The sequence below is a fragment of the Heteronotia binoei genome, chromosome 10 (genome assembly GCF_032191835.1).
Source record: "Heteronotia binoei isolate CCM8104 ecotype False Entrance Well chromosome 10, APGP_CSIRO_Hbin_v1, whole genome shotgun sequence".
In the NCBI taxonomy this organism is placed as follows: Eukaryota; Metazoa; Chordata; class Lepidosauria; order Squamata; family Gekkonidae; genus Heteronotia; species Heteronotia binoei.
Genome location: NC_083232.1, coordinates 71570955 through 71587259, shown reverse-complemented (window position 1 = coordinate 71587259; position 16305 = coordinate 71570955). Strand labels below are relative to the sequence as shown.

The window sequence follows — 16305 nt, the reverse complement described above, 5'->3', positions numbered from 1 at the left end:
CTGTGGTTGTATGGAAAGTCGAAAGAACAAGCAGGCCAAGAAGAATTTGGATCCTTGTGGCTAATTAGAGGAAATGAGGGTTGCTTGTGGTCATCTGGACTCAAATCTAGCTGTCCCAAACGATGTGGCTGATGCCATGGCATAAATACTTACGAATGATAAACTGAACATTATGGTGTGACCTTCAGTTAGTTAATATTTCCTATCCCAAGGTGAAGCCTCCATTATGGGGACTGCTTCATCTTTGGTAAACCCAGTAGGCACTGTTGGGGAGGTGATTGAAGACACATGTGAGGGAGGTGGGGGTGAGGCCTGTGAGATCCCTGTGGAGGTGAAACCCAAAGCCCGCCTCCTGCGCAGCTCCTTCCGCCGCGTGGGGACATCACGACCTGGAGGTCTCATTGGGGCCAGTTTCAAATCCACTGCCTCTGTACAAGAGCTGGAGTGTGTGGCAGAGTACGAACGCCTGAAGAAGGAATACGAGATCTTCCGTATCAGCAAGAACAATGAAGTGGCATCTATGATGAAGAAAGAGGCCAAACTGGATAAGGAAAACAAACGCCTGCGGGCAGAGCTGCAGGTAAGTTAGAAAGATCATGACATCTTGGCCAAAAAAGGAAGTGAAAATTATAGAGGAATCTTAGGCCTGCTTCACACAAGCCAGAGGTAGAGAGTGGACTGCACTGCTTTTTAAAATATGTCAGTGTTCCTTTGCACGAAGAACTCTGTTCAGAGAGAAAACAAGCGCTAAAAAATCTGTCCTCTGTTTTATCCTGTACTGGACTCATTTGTAGGGTGTTTTTTAATATGAAGGTAATTCCAAGATGTGGTCCTACACGATCCACTACAGCAGCTGATTCCTCCACATTCAGGGCTACTCCAGGAAACCTGTGGTGACCACTCCAGGTGCCTATGAAGATTTCGCTGTATTTCACTGTAACTGCAGGTGAAACCCTTCAAGTCAACTATATTGTAATTAATGGGGTTTCCATAGTAATACAACTTTGCAGATTGTATTCAGGATCAGAGTTTGTAAACAAGCAAGTTTTAGCACTGCATTTTTTTAGGTATTTAATGCCTTGCTTCTAAAGATACGTATTTGGAAGAAAGTTGGTTTGATTGTGGTAAATGCGTGTTAGAGTATAAGTCCAAATGCAACACAATGACTTTTTGGGAAATAGAATTAAGTATGAAAGCTTTATGTGCTGGTTTTTTTAGTCTGGAGATTTAGCAGGCAAAGACTTCATAGCCCAGGTCAAGGGTGGCCAAACTGTGGCTCAGGAGTCACATGTGGCTCTTTCACACATATTGTGTGGCTCTTGAAACCCCAACCACCTCATCGGCTGGCTTGGAGAAGGCATTTTTCTCTTTAAATCACTTCTTCAAGCCAGCTGGAGACTTGGATGATGCATTAGAAGTTCCTGTATTTCCATCTCTCTTCCCCCTCTATTTCCCTTCCTGCTCTTAAACAGCTGATGTTCAGGCCTTGCGTCTTCAAACATCTGATGTTTATTGCGGCTCTCAAACATCTGTGGCTCTTACGTTAAGCAAGTTTGGCCGCCCTGGCCCAGGCTAACCCTGTCTTGTCAGATCTCAGAAGTTTAGCAGGTTCGGCCCTGGCCAGTATTTGGATGGGAGACCTCCAAGGAATAGCAGGGTCATGATGCAGAGGCAGACAATGGGAAACCACCCCTGAATGTCTCTTGTCTTGAAAAGCTGTGACTTATTGGGATTTTCTACCACCAAGGGGAAAAAATCAAACAAACCAAAACCAAGAATGGTCTTTTACAGGCACTTCAGAAAACATATCAGAAAATACTCAGAGAGAAAGAAACTGCTTTAGAGGCTAAATATCAAGCCATGGAGAGAGCTGCTACATTTGAACATGACCGAGACAAAGTCAAGAGGCAGTTCAAGGTAAGGTCTCCATTTTCCTTGTGTCTTTGGCAGCTCATTGCAGACTTTAAACTCTTAGTCAAGTTGTTGGACCTTGAGTGAGACCACTGAAAAGTGTTTATAAATGAACAGCAGGTGCGTGTTAATTTCATGCCATTATGGACTGACTCAAATTAGAACATTGGTTGAGTTTTCAGAGGAGGCTCTTGCATTTGGAGGTGCAGTTTGTGACTGGTCCTTTAACTTTTATAGATTTTTAGAGAAACCAAGGAAAATGAAATTCAGGATTTACTGAGGGCAAAGCGAGAGTTGGAGGCAAAATTGCAGAGACTACAAGCTCAAGGAATCCATGTATTTGACCCTGAGGAAACAGACTCAGATGATAGCTATACAGAGGCTGCTGGTAAGGATTTTTCATACAGTTTTAAACATGGTCACATGAGCATGTTATATAAATATGTGAAATATAAAACACAAAAATCTAGTGGCTGTTCTTTCTGCTAAAATGTCACAATGTAATTTTGAAACAATTAAAATATTTTGTGTCATTAAACTTTTAAACAAGCTGCCTTACAATTTCTAAAATTACTCCCTCTCTCCACATTCTGAAAATCTTGGCTGTTGATTTTCCCTCTAGGTTAAAGGTAACATTTCAGTTTGGGCATGTCATCTCTTAGGAGCAAAATTTAATGGAAAATAAAAGAGTAAGTTGAGAAGCGGAATACAGATTTCTAAATCTTAACTTGTTTAAGCCTTCTTTATTATCTTGGGAACCTCTTGTGAGGTTTTAATGGACATAACTGCAGGAGGGGAAAAGCTCTCTGCTGCTGTTTAGCTATTGGCTATATCTTTGCAAGTTTGCATTTCATTTGAAAAACAAACTTTTGGGGGAACAGAGGCATACAGTGACATTGTACATCCTTCTAAGTGCAGTGACTTCAACAGACTTAGAAGAATACTAAATGGCACTGTCTGCCTCCTTTACACCAAAGGTTTATTGGGGAAACAGACAGAATTCCACATCACATCTAACCATGACTTCTTAGTATTCAGCATTCAAGTCAGTGTGCTGTCTCCCTCTCCAGTTTCCAGTTGTAGTGCAAGCTAAGATAGCATTTGTGCAAGGCACATACAGCTCTTCCCCCCACCCCCCAATGGTGTTTTCAGTCTCCACAGTTCTCTTCCTACAACAATGAAACCTGAGTTAGGCAGACAACAGAATCATACATTGCGTGGGGTTTTTTTGGACAGTACCACTTCAAATGACGAATGAATGCTTCCCCATAGAAAAATGAAATGTGCTTAGAACTTTTGTACTCTGCTACCACATGTCAGCAAAGCAAAGGATTGGGCTGCGGTATAATTGCCACAAAAGCTGACACCACCAGCAAAGCCCTTTAAGAGCAAATCTATTGCAATATGAGTTGTGAGGCTCCACAAGTGCAAGAGGAGAAGGGGGGCAGCCTCACGGCACGCCCCCAACCTATGAGACTTTTTGTCAGTGCAAGTCTTATGACTGCAGACATAATCTTTTTAGGGGTCCAAAGGGACTGCTGAGGTAAGGGGAACATGGAGAAAATCCATATGAAATTGTCATTGGTTGACTACAGCCTATTAATTTCCCATTATTTTCAAAGGTCTGATACAAAGATTCTTGCTCCTGATTCTGTTGTGAGCGTGTTTGTCATGGTTACAGTTATTAGTATCAAAGCTGCAGTGTGACAGTATCTGACAAAATCACACATTTCTCACCATTTAAATTATTGTGGTAATTGCAATGCGGGGGGCGCTAGTTGCCTGCTTCTGTTCTTTTAACTTTCCCCCCTCATAACTTTTAATACTCTAGTGGACTGTGAGAAATTTTAATATGTGCTTGGTGGGTAACTTGCAGTTGTATACTGGCTCTCTGACGGTAACTTGATGGTCTATGCCTCTTCCAGCTCTCTGACTGTATGAAGTAAATAAACCAGTAGTTACTAGCAGAACCAGAAATGGTGAATATTTCTTCATGGTCCATTGATGGCACTTTAGCAGATTAAGGCAACTGAAAGCCACTGTGGATCTCCAGGGCATGCTGTTGTTGGGGCCCCTCTTATGCTACATTTGGCATACTCTCACATCCAGAAGAACATATATAAGATAGTTGATCATTTCTGTCCCCCAACAGCACTGAGCTTGGGTCCCATGGCAAATCTGGACCTCTAGAAGTTTAAAAAAACAAAACTCTGTGGTCTCCCCACACCCCATCTCAGCAGCCCTGCCACTGATGATTGCTATTTTATTTGAATACAGTGAGTCAGCAGTGTGATTATTTTGTTGTGTTAACAAGTGAAGAAGCAGTGTAAAGTTTCTTATCATGTGAGCCACAAGTGAGCATCTTATTTAGTTAATTTTTGCTCAGACCCTCCATGGCATTCAGGATTTTATGCTCACATAGCATTGTGCTCAGTAGGTAAAAATCTATTGGTGGTACTGGGCCTGAGAGACATCTGGCTGTCCTCAACCATGGCCAGGCTTTTTCCACCCTGACTCCAACCTGGTGGAACTCTGTACTGAACAACATCCTTGCCCCTTGGGACTTAATGCCGTTCCGCAGTGCGTTTAAGGCAGAGATGTTCTGCCAGGCGTCTGGTTGAGGACAGAAACAGCTTCTTTTGGTTTGGCACTCCTATTTACCTCCCCCTGCCACAAGACAGTGGCATGTTTTGGTAGTTCAGTGCCATTTTATTAGAATAATTTATTACATTTTATTGTTTTAACTATGTATATTTATTATTATTATATTTTGTAGGCTTCTATTCCGCCTTCTCCCGTAACCGGGCTTAAGGCGGATCACAACATATAATAGAAACAATACAAAGCTATAAAAACAGAGTTAAAATACCACATTAAAATTAAACAGTTAAAACAATAACCAATAATTAAAATGCATTTTATTATTGTATTTTAGTGTATTTTATTGTATTGTAGTGTATTTTATTGCCTTTAACTGTGGAATTATATGAAAGTTTTAATCATTGATGTATACTGCCCTGAGCCCTGTTCTACAGGGGAGGGTGGTTTAAAAATTCAATTAAATAAATAAACAATCATTTATGTGAGGTAGTCTGAGACAAAGTGTCCAAGACCTGGTGAGCAGAGATTTAAGCCTAGGTCTTTCCAGGCCTGCTCTAACATTCTAAGCACTATTCCACACTAACATTAATAAAGGTGTTCTTTGGCTACTGTAGGAGGTTTGTACATGAATACTATCACTGTGCTTCTTAAATCAAACATCTTACTGACACATATTAGAAAGGCCTTGACTTAGAACTGTAGTTAAAGAAAAAAATAATCTGTCATGATGCAAGTGTTAAGTACATTTTGACAGCTAATTTCAGCTTCAGTTATGACTTTGGCTAAACTCCAGAGAACTGTGTGCAAGGCTATTTCCACTATTAGGCAAAGGATGACAAACTGTCAATTATCGTGTTGTGTTTTTCTTACTGCCAGTGGCAGTGTGTGTAGGGGGGGAGCATCTGAATTTCCCTCCTCAAGTGTCAGAATAGTTTGATGCATACTCTAGAAGCCTGGCAGAACTTTAGGCTTGTGTACCTTGGACAACATATCCCCTGGCCTGACTGCATAACAGAGCACTTTCATACACTGGTTGTGACAATGGCACAAATGTCTTCTGCCTTACAGGTGGAATCAAAGACTGCAAAGTGAAATGGGCTGATTAGATGGTATTTCTCACTGAGCTTGGTGGGACTGATTTCTGTGTCATTGATTCCAAGATGCTTCAGGGTTTTTTTCAACCTCTATATGATGGTGACAGACTTATTTGTTGCAACCGGGATCCATCTCAGTCACATCTGAAGTGAAAGATGGGCCCCTTGTTTTTGGAGTACTGGAGGAACATAGCAGTGGGATACTAAATGTTTCCTCTACCAATGGCTCATCTCTCCACAGCTTGTCTTCTAATGCTGTTACCCCACAGCTGTGCTGAAGTACTAAAAGGAAGCCTAGCAGGGACACAAACACCTCTGGTGCAGGGAGAGGTTAAATGAAATAAACAGTAGACCTAAGATGGGTTGAGCTCCCCTCAGCTGGACCCTATGGTTGCTCTTTGTGTACCTGATTTGATCTTAAGCAGATTTGCAGCCATAGTGTGTAGTTTTGAGCTTTATATATGAGGATACAACTGCAAAAAAAAGGAGAGCAACATTAATTGGGACTGGCATAATTTTAATGGGGCAATCATGACCAGCTTGAGCTGGATGGGGACTAACATGTTTTGGATTAAGACAAAAATATTCTACTAGGGGTATGCCAGCTGTGGAGAGAAAGTACGCCTAGGGAATGTGGCTATTAGATTGGAGCCAAAGAACTGTGAGTGGAAGGAAAATGGCTGTCAGGGTATCTTTCCATGAGGTATGTGGGTATTGCTTCCCACATGCAGATGCACTCTTCTGATTTAGCCCATTCATTTAAATTGGTGTAAATAGTTACCTGCTTGTTTATTTTAAGCGACTGGGGCTCAGGCTGAGTATTGGACTGGTGGAGCCTTGGGAAGCGAGCCATCCATGGGCAGTATGATGCAGCTTCAACAGTCTTTTCGAGGCCCTGAGTTTGCACACAGTTCCATTGATGTGGAAGGGCCGTTTGCAAATATCAACAGAGGTAAGGAGCTGATGGTTCTGTGAAGCAAGAAGTCTAACAATAGTGCTAAGACAAAATCTTGCAAGGTTTGACTTTTGGCTTGGATAAGGGTGTTTTCTGGGAAACTAAATTTGTGTTGAAACATGAGGCAGTTTACGGTGGTGATTAGATCTTCACTAAGATTTTAAAATGTAGCTTCTTTATTGGCAATAAAATGGTGATGTAGTCTCTTCTTTCTGTAGTTTTACCATATGTAAAATCAATGGATGCGTTTTTTAAAAAGTGGCTACCCTTTAAAAGCCCCGTATTTCAAAGAGCCTTTGTTCTTCCCTGCTCAGGAAAAGAGCTGTGATTCACTCACTCAGTGGCAAAATATTTCCTTTGCATGCAGAGGGGCCCAGGTTCTATCCCCAGCACCTAAATTAAAAGGATTAGGTAGCAAGTGATGTGAAAAATCTCTTCCTGAGATGATGGAGATCCCACGGCTAGTCAGAATGGACATTATTGACTTTGATAGACCAATGAACTCAGTGTGTTCTCCCTTTTTATTCAGAGGTTGGTAGCACAGTGTGCTTTAATTCTCCCGATGCTGGCATTCTCCTTAAATAATGATTAAAGTTTTGCTGTTTCCCATGAATAAAATTTGATGGTCATTTAAAAAGAGAAGAAATGTCTTAAATTAATTATGGCTAATGTTAGTTCTTTAAAGATATGAACTGTTAATTTTAATAGCTGACTACCACTGAGCCTTCTGCAAGAAACAGTTTAGGACTATTGAATTAATGTTTGCCAAGTAAACGTGTTTGGTATCAGGATGACACTTTTACAACTAGACTTTTAATTACTTCGTTTTTTGCAATTAAAACATGCAGTATACAGTTTATGTGTCTCTATGTAATGCATGTTATTAGGGGGTTCACAAGTGCCTGATAGTTTAATAATATTTTTACACCTAATTTTGAAAGAGCTGCTGTTGTATTTTATAGCTGTCCATCATGGGCATTTTATTACCCCCATAAGTGGATTAGATTTTTAAGTATATTAAAAGACCCCCAAGGTCAATTGTTGTTGCAACACATTAGAGCCTTTTTACTAGGTAATGAAATATTTTGTGTAGGTCTTTCATTTCTGCTCTTTCTTTTAATTTGCAGATGATTGGGATGCAGCTGTTGCCAGTTTGTTGCAGGTCACTCCACTGTTTTCCCACTCTTTGTGGAGTAACACAGTAAGGGTGTACCTCATTAATACACAGGAGACTCAATCAGAATTAGACATCTTCATACAGGTAAGAATGATATATACACATTATAGGAATGATCAGCATATAAATTTTCATACTGGCTAGGTTTCCATCATCAGGATTTGGGGGCAGTCTCCTCCATGCGGGTTAGAAACCAACACCTGATTGTCTGGCTCTTCAGATCAAGGGCCTTGGGAGGGGCCGGGAGATGGCTCCAGGATGCCTTGTCTGGGAGGCAGGCACACTTCAGATCAGTCTGGCGGGGGAGGTTAGCGTCACCTGAGCCCCCTGGCACAGACCTTGCTCCTGTTGCTTCCCTGTTTCTTGGTAACTCCAGCCTCAACAGCACCGAGCTCTTCCTCCCTGGTGTGCCCCCTTTCCTCCCCTTAAATCAGCATCCTTCCCACCTCCGCCCCCTCCCAATGACTTTATTGGGATCGCCTGCGTACATGAGGGGCGAGGGATCGCCCTCAGGCTTTCTCGCAGGGAGAGGGATGTTCCCAGATGATAGCAGGCTCGCTCCTGGCCTGCTGCTGGAGCTAAAAGTAGCATTGGTTGAGGCAGCGTCTGGCCCACTGCCCCTGCTCGCTGATCCCCTGAGTGGGGGCTGGGAGATCAAGGCCAGAGATGAGCCTTGGGGCTCAAGCTCTGGACACTGATCTTGTGAAGTATAACTTTAGTTTATTAATGTATTTTAAACTGTTCTACTGAAGAAGGCTTCGAAGGATGGGCAGAAGACCAGAAATATGCATTATTTCAGCAGCAGTAGTGGAGAATCTGTAGAAGAGTCTGATCTGACCCTTGGCATTTCCAGTTTTAAAAGGATCTTGGATAGCAGAGCTGGATCTATCAAAGCAGATTTCTCCCTCCCATTGCAGCTTGTCCCCATCCCCATCCCCATGAGAGAAGCTTGTCAAGAAGCATTGTGGGCTGCACTAGAAGAATAAGAATAAGATATTGGATTTATATCCTGCCCTCCACTCCGAATCTCAGAGCGGCTCACAATCTCCTTTATCTTCCTCCCCCACAACAGACACCTTGTGAGGTGGGTGTGGCTGAGAGTGCTCTCACAGCAGCTGCCTTTTCAAGGACAACCTCTGCCAGACCTATGGCTGACCCAAGGCCATTCCAGCAGGTGCAAGTGGAGGAGTGGGGAATAAAACCCGGTTCTCCCAGATAAGAGTCCACTACACCAAACTGGCTGAAAAGAGACAGCAAGGTTCCACTCCATTGACAGTACTTTGATTCAACCCATGATGCATTTTTAATAATCTTTGTGAAATATATAAGTCAAATAACTGCACTAAGTTAGATCCCTATTGAATTGCATGGTAAGCTCACATCATGCTGTGCAAATTCATCTCCAGAATTTTCCAGTTCAAGACATTTATCTATAACTCATATCACCGATTGTGGTTAGGCAAAACAAATCAAGACTAGCTTCTTTGTATGTCAGCAATGTTCACCTTAGCATAAGAATCACAGAAGAGATCACTCTGGGAGTCAGAGTGCTTTTTTTTTTTTAAGGGATGGTTTCAGTCTATTGATTATTAGATAGATTTGGGTTTATTCTGAATCTTAACATTGACTTTAAATACAGCAGAGTGCTGTTTATATGGGTTTTATTTTGATAGAGAAAACTGGTAGAGCCCTCTTGATAATATCCTACATAATTCATAGACATTTATATACCAGGCAAGTATAGCTACTCCCTCTGAAGCAGAAGTTACTGCAACTATGCATTTTTTTCAGGTGAAAATAGACAATGTTGCTGTTTTACCATTCCTCACCCCCTTCAGGTTTCCCTTCCCTCCAAGTAAAGATTTTTTTTAAGTGAAGAAAAAAATTGAATGCAGTATAGATAACCTTTGTTTTTACTTCAACTTCTAAAAGTATTAATCACCTTGTTATAGTTCCTTGAGTGTATTTGGGAACAACATTTTTGTGTGTGGGTGTGTGTATAGAACAGTTCTGAGACTGGAATTTGGTGTCCCCAATTAGTGACATTTTTTTCTTTAACTCTCAGAAATACTCTCCAAAACTTCAGAAATATTGTGAGACAATGGAGTACTTCTTCCAAGCTGTCCATTTTCCAGTAGAAACTGAAAGTCCTTCTCAGGCTGTGAGGAAATGGGAAATCGAGAAGAGTTCTTTAACTGTTTTGTTCCTGCATTTAAGTTTGCCAAGGTGAGTGAGCTACTTGGGAAACTGTAACAAGGGAAACCAGAGTGGTGCCATTAAAATGTATGTCTGTGTTTTGCTTTGGCTGAGACCTCCCACACCCCTCAGGTTGTCTTGACACATACTGATAAAAATCCCTTTTGAATTTGCCTACGGCTATAAAACTATATATGAAAGGCAATGCCAGACCCTTTTGCCCAAGAGAATAATACAAGACTTTTCAAAACAGCGGTGCATGCTCTGTTAGATGCATATTTGCTTGTTTTATTTCAAAATAAAACCTTGCCTTTCTGTATGGAAAGTACATTAATTCAAGGTAGCTTTCAGCAGAAGATGAGTGGAAATCATTCAAAGCGTGGCTGCTATTGATCTCAGAACATAAATACAAAGTAATGTTTTCTAAAAGGTTTATAATTTTTTCCATGCTGTGAGCCCTAGAGCATGGCTGTTTGCAAGTGAGGATACCCATGTGTTGCACGATCAACTGCATCTAATCCTTGCAATCTAAACCCCAGGAATCCTTGCATCTCATTTTTGTTCCTGCTTCTCCAAGATTCAGTGGCATTCATCCCTATTTGGGCAGGCATGAGGGGGCAGCACATTTATCCTCCTCCCAATGTTTATGCACTAACTCTCATATACATGCATAATAAATACTGTTCCGTATGTAAAGGCCTGCAACACACACACGTCCACCGCAATCACAAACAAGCCCATTTGGTGAAGGATCAGAGAAGCAGCCTGACTTTGTCTCCCAGTTAGGCAAAATCTTCCTGGGAACTGAGGAAAAACTTACCTGTTATCTTTGTTCTTTGCTCATCCTATGCAGCAGCTTTTCACCTTTAGTAAGTTGGCTTACAAAAGAACTTTCAAAACTGCTCAAGGGAATGGTGGGGTTACATTAACTCGCTTGTAGCCATAGGCCAAAGAACACCAGATCTGGAACCTATCTAACTATTTCTGTCTTTGCTTCTGCAGCAAGGATTTTATACCACTTTAAAACCAATCTTCGAGAATCCACCAACACACCATGGTAGACAATACAAGGGGAGAAGGCTGGGGTGGGCTTAAAAGTTAGGGGATGTTAGTAGCAGTGTTGCAAGAAGCCAATGAAAGTGGACTTGAAAGTCTTCTACTACAGTAGCAACTGCCCCTCATGGTGAGGGGGATCCTGTACTGCAACGTTCTATGGGCCTCTTTACTAGTGAGCAAAGAAAACTTACTCATATGACTTTGCGTAAGGGCCCTCAGCTACTGCATATTCAGTGTTAGCATGCCTGGGCTGGCATGGCACTGATGTGCTAACTTTGCACATGTGGTGGGATTGCATGTACAGTGGCCCAGTTAAAGCAAGATGCTGGGTTCATGCAGTGTCAGAGGCTGGGTTCATGAAAATCCTTCTACCCTACCAGTGTCATGCATGAAGTGAATCAAGATTAAGCGTCATGAGGAGCTGCAGCTGGAAGCAAAACCCAGCTATCTTATCTTAGATTTTTTTTTTTGGGGGGGGGGGGTCTAGCTGTTGCATTTTTTCAAAATGAATAACTGCTATTTTGAGGATAGCCCCCCCCCAAAAAAAACCCAACAGTTTTTCTATTCAAGGCTTTGCCATTAAGTCCTCCCCCACCTTAAGGTCCTGAGAAAAGCCTTACTCTTTTTGATTGGGGCTTCAGCAGGAAAAAAAGATCCTGTCCTTGGGGCTGATGTTGCTTGAACTCTTTACTGCAGCAGAATAGTATAGCACAAGAATGCTGCTTTCCAATTTAGCTGTCTGCTGGAGGAGTGTGAAGAAGCCTTTTTGAAAAACCCGGAGGGAAAGCCCCATCTTCTTTACCACCGCCTGGAAGACGGCCAGACCTGCTTGGATTCTGTGCAGCAGTTAGTTGAAGAAGTCCGTTATGTGAACAAGGCAAAGGTAATAAGAGATTGTCGAGGGCTGGTATATTTTCCGTGATTGCTTTTCTCATTAAGGTGGACTGCAGCACTTGTAAGGTCTGGTGTTAACAGAAATTGAACCTCATGTTTCAGAGGTGGAAAGCTAAATGGGACTGCTCAAATTAAAAAAAAAAAAAAAAACCACTCAAATTACTCTGTGTTCAAAGAATCCCGGATAAAGTTAGCTTCGTAGAGGTTATAGCCCTCATTTTACAAGGGATTTGAGTGCCTTTAAAGACTTAGTAGATTTATGAGAGAATAATATGTCCTATATGGAGAAGGATATCTGTTGGTGGGGAGGGGCAGTTTCTGCTGATTCTCACCCGCCGCAACAGATCCCCCCCTATTTTGACCCCCAAGAGCATAATTTCAGGGGGACTCAAGTGGGCTGCATCAGGAGGAGGAGGAGGAGGTGGAGGCAGGAAGGTTCCACTCCCTGAACTCTTCTCCACTTGTGGCAGGGAGGATCCAAGCTGTTGTATCCAAGAAGAGATTTTGCTTCTATTGTAGAATCAATGACGACTCTCCTTCACTCTTATTTCTGATGAAGGACTTACTGCAAAATATATTGTTGCTGTTTCTAAAAACGGCAACAGTTCTATCCTTATTTTTTAAAAAGCTCAAATAATGTCAATATTTTCATTTAGTTTTTCTGTATTAGTATTGCTGTTCTGTTTTCTTTTGCTGCCCTTTCTACTGTTGTTCTTCGAATCCAAGTCAACTTTGGCTGCTCCATGTGGCAGATTGCTGTGCACATCCACCAGTTTCACCACTTGCTGCACTTTAAAAAAAAGCATGAGTTGCATAACCTGCATTAAATTCAGGTATCATGACTGACAGATGGGCACAAGCACAGCTTGTTGCTGTCCACCCTTCATGTGTGAAGCACAGTTGAAGACTTCTGGGTTTGGAATCCTTGGATCAAGCTCCAATTTACCAACATATCCAAATGCAGGAAAGTTGGACTTTTCCCCCCTCCCCTCCCCATTCTAAACTAGATTTAAGCCAATACTTCAAATCTTGTTCTATAGGGAAGTACCAGACTTCAGTTTGGCCCAAGTGCCTTCATTCTCACACCATAAGGAACTGGAACTTAATTGAAGCCTTGTCAGACCAGGACATTTTCAAGTCCTCTCACGAGGGGAGGGAAAGGGAGTGCACAAACTCCCATTACAGACAAACCTCTTTATGATGTCTAAATCAGCCATCCATTTGACTGACTGAACATGTGACCAGCATTTCACATGACTAGAGTGTTACCTAGAACAGTTTCTTGTGGTTTAGGTTTTAAATTATTCCCATTGTAACACACCTGGGCCCTAAGGACAGGAAAGGATGGGATGTTCCCATAGCTCTGTCCCACAATGAGGTACAGTTTACTTTTAACCAAGAAGAGTTTTATGTATTTCCTAATTTTAAAAATATCTTTGTTTTTTTAAAAAGTTGGCCACTAATTAAATATAGAGTTAGATCCAAATCCCTTCCTGCAGACAGATTTCTGATTATTTCCTCCTTTACACTTCAGATCTACGTACAGCATATGACATCATTGCTGAGGACCTACCAGGATCTCAGGAGGCAATTGGAGGCGGGGGGCACAAGGGATTGCAGTGAAAAAGAGAAGGTGGCAAGCATTCTAAAAACAGCTCCCCTTGCAGTCCTTAGGGTTCAGCTAATGAAACTGCTTTCAGGTAGCTTTTGTGCCATTCAAAAGCTCTTGATTTTTGCCTCCCCCCCCCCCCCAAAGGTTTTGAGGCAGAAGTCTGGCAGATCTTTGTGCATCCATGAAACTCTGCACAGATTCTTTTCACTATTGGCGAATGTCATGATTATGACAAACAAACAGATTTAAGGACAGTTTCTATCCAAGTGCTGTGGTTAGGCTAAATGCAGGGTTATGAAGGATTATCTGTTTTAGATATATTTAAATGGTTTTAATGGTTTTATGAATGTTTATCTGTTTTAGATGTATTTAAATGGTTTAAATGGTTTTAGATGTATTTAAATGGTATGAATATGAATATGTGTGTTTGTGTTGGTATGTTTTGTGGAAGAGCACCTCATTTCGTTGCTCTCTTTTTATTGAGAACAATGACAATAAATCTATCTATCTATCTATCTATCTATCTATCTATCTATCTATCTATCTATCTATCTATCTATCTATCTATCTATCTATCTATCTATCTATCTATCTATCTATCTATCTATCTATCATCTCTGCATATGCATGAAAAATTCCCCAAGGAAGAAAATGGGTTAACCTGTCCTCATGCAGAGCTCTGTGTGTACATTAGATACATTTTCTGTGCAGCGGAGCTGCTGGACTGGATGAGAATCAGTACTTGCATGGTGCTTTGTAGCCATGCATAAAAGCCAAAAGTTCTTGAAACAACTTGGACTGTCTCAAGACTTATAGTGAATACTTTGATCCTGATCCTACCAAAGACCAGTTCTCCGTTTTAGAAGAACTTTGGGTCCTTTAGGTTATTGTTGCAATGTGACTTTTAGTTTATTATTACCATGGATCATAATGTTCTTATCTGATTTTCCTTTTAAAACAGGAGAGCCTTTTTGATAGGATATGGTGCTTACACCATCCATGTAAAATATTTGCCTTTCAGTCTCAACAGCCACATGGATACCTCCTCATTACAGATTTTTTCCTTTTTTTCAAGATCATCAGTCACATGGGGGGACCGGAAGAGGGAGCACATGCAGTCTTCAGTTACGTGGAAAAGACCATAAAGCAGGTACTTTCTTATGCAGCACATTTCTTAGTTTGCGTGACTTAAGGCCACTTAATGTGTTCTTTTTTAAGATTGCTGCTTAAGATGCTTTAAGATTACAACTAAAAATCTAAAAGGAGAATGAGATAAACATGTTTTGCAAAAGTGTTTTCTGTCAAGGTCAGCTACAAGTGCCTTCAGTTTCTTATTCGTTGCTTACACACTGAAGTTTTGCTTTGGTTTGGCATTGAAACCAGAAGAGGGGTTTGAGGGAGCGACCACATGACATCATCCTCTAATTGTTCACTTTCTGGGTTTTCCTCTGCTTTGATGTGTCTTTCTCAAACCTGGTTTGATACAGTCATTTTGAAAAAAAATGCAGTAGCGTCTTTGCACGCCATGTGGATGGGAAGATGTGTATTTGTGTGCCATTTTGTTTGCCTGAGCCCACCTTTTGAGATCTTTTTTGTGCTTTTAAAAAAATTAGCAATTGTTACCTTGCTAAAGTACAATAATATTGTAATGCGCTATTGCCATGATCTAGTAGGTCCTCTGAATTTCTAAGTCTTTAAATTATAACAATCTGGCAGTTGCCTTTAAAAAAAAAAAGGATGCTCCCCAAAAGCCCTCTGGGGGTACAGGAGGGAAATGGTGGCTGGTGGGGGCAGGCGGTGTTGAGGCAAGGAAAGTACAGAGAAAACTGATATGGATTCTCTGAGAGCTTTGTAGCGCATCATCACTATGTGGAAGCAGCTACTGTCTGAATAGATGTCTATGAGTGATCTGTTTCCCCTATAAAATGCCACTAGATTTATTTAGAACCAGGGCTTAAATTGAATATGTGTTCATAAGGTCTTTGGTCTAGAAACCTTTTTCAGTGCCAGGTTGGATCCTATGGAAGACAGTGGCAGAAGGTGGCTTATTCTCACCTTCCCATTGGCTCAGCAGCAGCCTGTGAATCTCAAAAAGGCAATGATGAGTGTTGGGGGATCCATTTGGGTGAAAACCCTGCAACACTGGCAGCTGCACTGAGGAGAGGAAAATCAGCAAAACTGCTGCCTCGGCCTCATCAGTGGGGCTCTTGGACCAACAAAAGGGCTGCTGCCAGAACAGCAGGAGGAGCAATTTCACCCACTTTTCCTTCCTGCTTTTCATCCATACTACTCAGCTTTTCACCCATCTTGGTCTCCATTTTCTAGTATCACCTTTTGAGGCTTACAGGCTGCTGCTGGAGGGGAAAATCAGCTGTTGCCGGTACGTTATGCCAGTGGTACATAGGAATCAAATCAAAGCATGAAGAACAGTGCCTCTGAGTGTGTACAGAGCACCACCTTTCCTCCCTTCCTATCACCAAAGTTCTGTGATCAGGAGGTTGGGAGTTTTGTTAAATGAAAGCCCCCATCACCTTGCTCTTTGGAAGTTGGTCTCTTTTTAGGGAAGAGTGGCTCTCTCTTCATAAGACTCACTTCCATCCTTACCCAGGATATCCTAGGCTGTGAAGTGGCAGAACTGGAAAGGAAAGATGCAGCTGACAATGGCAACTCCTCTGTTCCTGAAGAGGAACTCTTTGGCGATGTGCTGTGGGATGCTCACGATGAGCAAGAACAGATGGAGGCTTTCCAGCAGGCTTCCAGTTCAACTTGTGAGTTCGGATTTGAGAAGGTAAGCTGGTACCCAGCGCTT

General features: G+C 41.8%; 1 protein-coding gene across 1 annotated transcript in view; it reads left to right on the top strand.

Annotated features, from left to right (window-relative positions):
- Positions 1-217: 217 nt before the first annotated feature.
- NPHP3 (nephrocystin 3) overlaps positions 218-16305 on the top strand; it is a 39914-nt gene continuing 23826 nt past the window's right edge. Inside the window, exons 1-9 of the mRNA XM_060248879.1 lie at positions 218-580; positions 1792-1917; positions 2149-2299; positions 6406-6558; positions 7689-7822; positions 9804-9964; positions 11726-11873; positions 14572-14646; positions 16105-16284. Of these exons, the coding sequence (XP_060104862.1) occupies positions 227-580; positions 1792-1917; positions 2149-2299; positions 6406-6558; positions 7689-7822; positions 9804-9964; positions 11726-11873; positions 14572-14646; positions 16105-16284 (1482 nt within the window). The 5' untranslated portion in view covers positions 218-226. The remainder of the gene's footprint in view (positions 581-1791; positions 1918-2148; positions 2300-6405; positions 6559-7688; positions 7823-9803; positions 9965-11725; positions 11874-14571; positions 14647-16104; positions 16285-16305) is intronic.